At 35.0% G+C, this 5,835-nt stretch overlaps 1 protein-coding gene across 2 annotated transcripts; it reads right to left on the bottom strand.

Annotated features, from left to right (window-relative positions):
- Positions 1-460: 460 nt before the first annotated feature.
- Positions 461-5,597, bottom strand: LOC144342268 (uncharacterized). Of its 2 annotated transcripts, XR_014930401.1 has the most exons (7): positions 5,505-5,597; positions 4,695-4,820; positions 3,041-3,184; positions 2,480-2,585; positions 1,846-1,913; positions 1,496-1,634; positions 828-994 (listed from the first exon to the last, which is right to left on the bottom strand). XR_014930401.1 is itself a non-coding variant. In XM_078005539.1 (6 exons), exons 1-6 carry the CDS (start codon positions 5,572-5,574, stop codon positions 894-896), a joined length of 615 nt encoding a protein of 204 aa, XP_077861665.1. In that variant the 5' UTR covers positions 5,575-5,597; the 3' UTR covers positions 461-893. The 2 variants fall into 2 exon arrangements, 1 of the variants encoding a protein (XP_077861665.1); XM_078005539.1 differs by lacking the exon at positions 1,496-1,634 and having other exon boundaries at positions 461-994.
- Between the last annotated feature and the right edge of the window lie 238 nt (positions 5,598-5,835).

Below are 5,835 nucleotides of genomic sequence, written 5' to 3' on the forward strand. Positions count from 1 at the left end.
GCTGAATATGTATGAACGTTTCGGAATAAGCTCTCTTTTCAATAAGAGTCAGAACCCGGCTTGACCACATTTGCAGGCAACTTTATAGAGTCAAAATGCTTAGACACATTTTTGTGTATGTAAATCTTGGGTCATATGTGAAATATATTTCAACTATCTTGTTTATGGCGATGAGGACTATTTATTACCAAGCAAATGCAGTTTGCAATACTGCTATCAACCTAATCATAAACTACACGTTTTATCATAGATTATCCGAAAGTATCTGAAAGAAAACACGTGAAATCAAGCAAAACCTTCAAAAGTAGTGTTTTGAATCTCATGGCCCGTGAACAGTGTTATCTTAACGAATGTTGGCTCCCTGTCTCAGTTCTTTGTTCAATGGCGAAGTATCCGGTACTCAGTCCTCATTCATATTATGACTATAGTTGTTAAATACATTATGAACATGGAAAGCTAATAGTAGGCCAAGAAGGTTATATAATACCAGTTCATACATACAATAAAAATGTACAGTCATTGGCTGAGCAGTTCGAAACCCATGCACAATTTTTCGGTAAGACATTGTCTAGCCACTAAGCGATGCATTTTGAGACTATTGTAACATCAGTGTTCGTCAGTATTTAACGTATCTTTTGTATTTGTTTTTACCCTTTTTTGACTTTTTTTCATATACTGTATTGGGGAATTTATAATTAACTAATAAATATTTCACCAGTGGCTGGAATTTAAGGTAAAGCAATATATATGAGGCGTCTTATCTTTTGAGGGAATAGGTGTAAGCATAGTGTTAAACTTTGTTCAGTGACAAAAAATCATCACCATCGTTTTGAAATGTGGTTATATGGCCACTTCTAATTGTTCTCTGATGAGATCCATATTATCATCTAAAATCATACTTTGATTTGTATTTGCTCGTAATTATTGACTCGCACTTCCTCCAATTCTTTGTAATGCTGCTCTTCATCTTTCATCTCATCATAATGGTGCACTTCTGTGAAAGATAATATAGTAATATATATATATATATATATATATATATATATATATATATATATATATATATATATATATATATATATATATATATATATATATATATATATATATATATATATATATATATATATATATATATATATATATATATATATATATATATATATCTATATATCTATATTATTCATAAGTCACTCAAACAATGCAGTTACCTGGCGTTCACACGATAATAAATTATATGCTATACAGATATTTACCTATGTATATGTATATTGGTAAATATCGGTATCGCATTTATTATGTATGCATGTTATTATATATCCCTAAACAACATTTCTGAAGATATGTTATAATGAATGAACTGTCTCGTTTTAGTGCAACGGGCAACAAATACAATGATTCTGCCCATAGACCAGAAAGTATGATTCAGTCAAATATTGTACGTGTGGGAAAATGTTTTTGTTTATTTTTCCCGTATGTTTATGTTCATACTTACTTTATACTTTATACTTTATGTTTGATCTTAATTATTGCAATCCTAGTATCAATTGATATAATTAATCCCCGACACCTGGTCAGGGCAATGTATTGTATTGGCGGCACCTTTCATGTGGCTATATATTGCGTGACCATTTCTAGAATAGATCAGAGTTCTTACAACCATCAATCGAACGTCTCTCCGTAATATCGTCTTTACCGACCGATGTATTTCCCCTACCACAGTACGTTCTATTGTTATCAATTTGTTGCCACCACCACACCACAACAATTATATTTATATCGATTTAATATTAATAATAATTTGTTCACACATTATCTATGGTTTATAAAGTTTTGTAACAATACCTTGATTATCAACGGTTGATTCCACTGTTCTACATTCTGTATTATCATTTTTTGCAAAGCACATCCATCTATAGAAATTTAAAAAAAGGCTAAATATATCGATACATCAACAGGGTTCCATATTTCCAAGTATATACCGTAGTTGCAGTTCTGCTCATTACGTATGTTAATCCTCCATGTCTCACCCTTGAGCGTTTAAGAGCTTCTCTGAGGTATGAGAATGGAATGCCGTTTACATCGATAGATATTGTCCCATCAATCAATTTATGTTTTTGTTTTACTTATAATCTATACAAACTGTCTATATTTTAACTAATGAACTACTCAACAACCAACTTTGAACAGTAACTCAGCGTCTATGCCCCTTTGACCTCAAACACGTACTTCGTACACGTACTAAAGAGTGCTTCTTATAGGATGGGTGTAATTACACTAAACTCATCCAAAAATACACTTGTCGTTAAATATGAATAATCTGCTGGCCCGAGCATATCAGATTTTGCATTAGTAATAATTACTATTACTCTTGCAGACGATTTATTTTCTCGTGACAAGGCAAGCGACGTCACCGTATACTTTTATTTTAATATTTTAAATGAGGCGAAGAAAACAACTATGTAGCAGGCGAACTTACCTTTTTATAACACAAACTACGGAAACGGAAAAAATAACAATACCGGCAACGATAGTGAGCACAGCGCTTATTATTTCCACTTTACAAGGTTGTCTCGATGCAGCAGCTGTAGGGTCATGTACGGAAAGTAGGAAATGTTAAAACGTGTTTGCATATTATTATTGGTGGGCTGCCACAGACCATAAAAAAATAAACCTGTTTATTGCATCTCTTGCATCAGACTACGTCGCAGAAGAAAATCGTTGTTAAATGACGTCACTCATAGAGAATGGTATATGAAAACAAATTTGATGAGTAGTATTTCTGGAAGATAAATATTTGGGTTATTAATATAACATAATCCTGGAAATGAAAATTAGTGTTATATTTACAACTATGTGTTTCTCAATCGCGAGATTAATGAAATGACCATGCCCAATAAAGAGGGTAATTTGAGGGTCATTTGCATAAATTGGACATTCCGGTTTCAAAGTCCCCCGAAATATTAGTGGGAAGGGTTACTGGAAACACAGGATTCATGTTTTGGATATACTACATTACCACGCATCGTAACCATCATACCTTGTTTTGTTTGACAGTTATCTCCAGTGTATCCATCCACACAGCCACTCACACATACTCCGGTTTTCTTATGACATTGAGTTTTACAGTGACATGGAACACACTGCCCCAAACTTCCACGAAAATGTCCGTCATTGCAAGAGTCTGAAACATACACCAAGTTCTAATTGCATCATAATGATTGTAGTAGTGTAGCAGTATTGTAGTGCAGTAACGTTATACAACCCGGCTAATGCACCCACATACCCACCCTACTCGTTTTACAATGACATGTTTATACACTGCCCCCAAATTTCCACGAAAATGTCCGTAATTGCATGTATCTGTTGAAATAAAGATCAAGTAGTGATTGAAACCATCTAGGGCTGATGTTAGGTATGTGTTATCGTTGGAACATGGAATGACGCATTACCACCAAAACTCCCTGATTAGACTCGCTTGCAAAACCCGGCTGGTAATCACAATGAAGGAATAATTTCGATGAATAAGTATTTATTCCAAAAATAGAATTATTTGAAATGCACAAACAATAAACATAATATATTCGAAATAAACATATATTGTATGTTCTCTTAGTTGATCTGTATACGAGTGATGTAATCAGTAGCGACATCAAGTAATTTGAAAATAATTTAGAGAATTAAAAATATTTTTCAGCATTTTATAGTTTCACATTGACTTTTGGAATGTGAGTCAGCCAAAAATATACGTATTGTTATTACCGTGCAAAATCATATGACCGCGTCTTCCACATGTGCAGGCGACTACTCCCCCGGTTTTAGGAATACCCACCGAGTTTGACTAACGTGTGTGAATTTTACAATTAATTAAATTTAATAATAATTTTAAAAAAAATTATGATTTATAACTACATATTCAATTCACTGGTTACTCTTTTGTCTCAACAGTAACCAATATTGACTCTATACCTGTACTTACCGTAGTAATAACATGACGGTATTTCACTGGTTACATCGTTGTCTGAACGGTAACCAGTATTCACTCTATATCTGTACTTACCATCGTAATAACATGACGGTATTTCACTGGTTAAATCATCGTCCCAACAGTAACCAGTATTGACTTTATATTTATACTTACCGTCGTAAAAACATGACGGTATTTCACTGGTTACATCGTCGGCTGAATAGCAACCAATATTCACTCTATATCTGTACTTACCGTCGTAATAAGATGTCGGTATTTCACTGGTTACATCGTCATCTCAACAGTAACCAGTATTCACTCTATATCTGTACTTACCGTCGTAATAACATGACGGTATTTCACTGGTTACATCATCGTCCCAACAGTAACCAGTAATGACTCCATGTCTGCACTTATCGTCGTATTTCACTGGTTACATCATCGTTCCAACAGTAACCAGTATTTACTCTATATCTGTAATTATCGTCGTAATAACATGAAGGTATTTCACTGGTTACATCATCGTTCCAACAGTAACCAGTATTTACTCTATATCGGTACTTACCGTCGTGATAACATGAAGGTATTTCACTGGTTACACCATCGTTCCAACAGTAATCAGTATTTACTCTATATCTGTACTTATCGTCGTAATAACATAACGGTATTCCACTAGTTACATCGCCGCTCCAACAGTAAGCAGTATTTACTCTATATCTGTACTTACCGTCGTAATAACATGAAGGTATTTCACTGGTTACATCATCGTCCCAACAGTGGCCAGCAGACTCACACGATATTTTATCATTGTAAACAGCAAATACACGTTCATCATAACCTAGTTGACAATTGGCTGGTGAATAAAAAGTAGGTGTTTAAATTAAAGTTAAATAAACTATGCGGAAATGACCTTGTGGGAATCGCACGGTCGTGTGAAGTCATCCCAGTCTGAAAGCTTTGCACCAAACCTTACTATCGACGCTAATCTTCTTGTAAGTTTTGACTCAGTCGTTTTCACTGTTACACTGCTTGGCCATCCAACACGAACAACAATGGGTTCGTACTTGATATATTAGCGACGATTTCAACGCAGCAGTGAATTCCGACGCCATATTACGTCAATCGTGACCATTATATTACCGTGACATATAGGTAGAAACGTCATTTTATCATCTCGCGATACGTTACTTTTTCCGAAAAGGTTTGTTTTTACGTATTCACTACAATGGAATGTAACTATTACCTTGCTATTCTAAGATCCAGAGTGGGCAATACCTATACCTTATCACTTTCGGAAGTGGTGGGTATGTTTTTGTATGAAGCCGAATAATCAACGCAAAATTTTAAATTCTCATAAACATGCGGTGTAAAAAGTAACGAAAAATGAAGTATCGACGCTTTAAAATTCTAGAGAGTGGTAAAAATTATCAACACAAATTTACTTCCGCCTTATATTCGGCTGGTTATTTTAAGGACAGAGTTCCTGTATCCGACAAAAGTTCCAACACTTTAAGTCATGAGTTTATATACAACTCACCTGCAAAGGATGATGCTAGAATGACCACGGACACTGTCAGGAAAAGCAATATTTTTTCCTGGTGGTCCATGTCTATTGTGTACTTTCAGGGGACGTATACTAGGCAGGATTATGTTACGCCTTAGAAAATCTAGGTGAACTCATGTGACTTCTCCTTGCATATGAATACGTACCGACTCGGATCATGCACCGTGACACTGCCGTCTTTTGTGAGCATTGGCTATGGAAATACCTCGCACTGACACGAAATAGCTGAGTGATTGCGTCAAACGGTACTGATGGGGCTCAGTCTGATTGTCGGCTACGTTAAGTTGTTCTTTGTCTGATTCAG

The sequence above is a fragment of the Saccoglossus kowalevskii genome, chromosome 9 (genome assembly GCF_978046115.1).
Source record: "Saccoglossus kowalevskii chromosome 9, keSacKowa6.1, whole genome shotgun sequence".
Taxonomy (NCBI): Eukaryota; Metazoa; Hemichordata; class Enteropneusta; family Harrimaniidae; genus Saccoglossus; species Saccoglossus kowalevskii.

What these genes read in the sequence shown, in the direction of transcription:
- LOC144342268 (XM_078005539.1), bottom strand. Translation starts at nt 5,574, where the DNA reads ATGGACCACCAGGAAAAAATATTGCTTTTCCTGACAGTGTCCGTGGTC. An exon ending in TAACTGTCAAACAAAACAAG is followed by an intron (nt 2,586 to 3,040) that starts GTATGATGGTTA and finishes ATGACCCTACAG; the next exon opens with CTGCTGCATCGAGACAACCT. An exon ending in GTAGTTTGTGTTATAAAAAG is followed by an intron (nt 1,914 to 2,479) that starts GTAAGTTCGCCT and finishes AAATTTCTATAG; the next exon opens with ATGGATGTGCTTTGCAAAAA.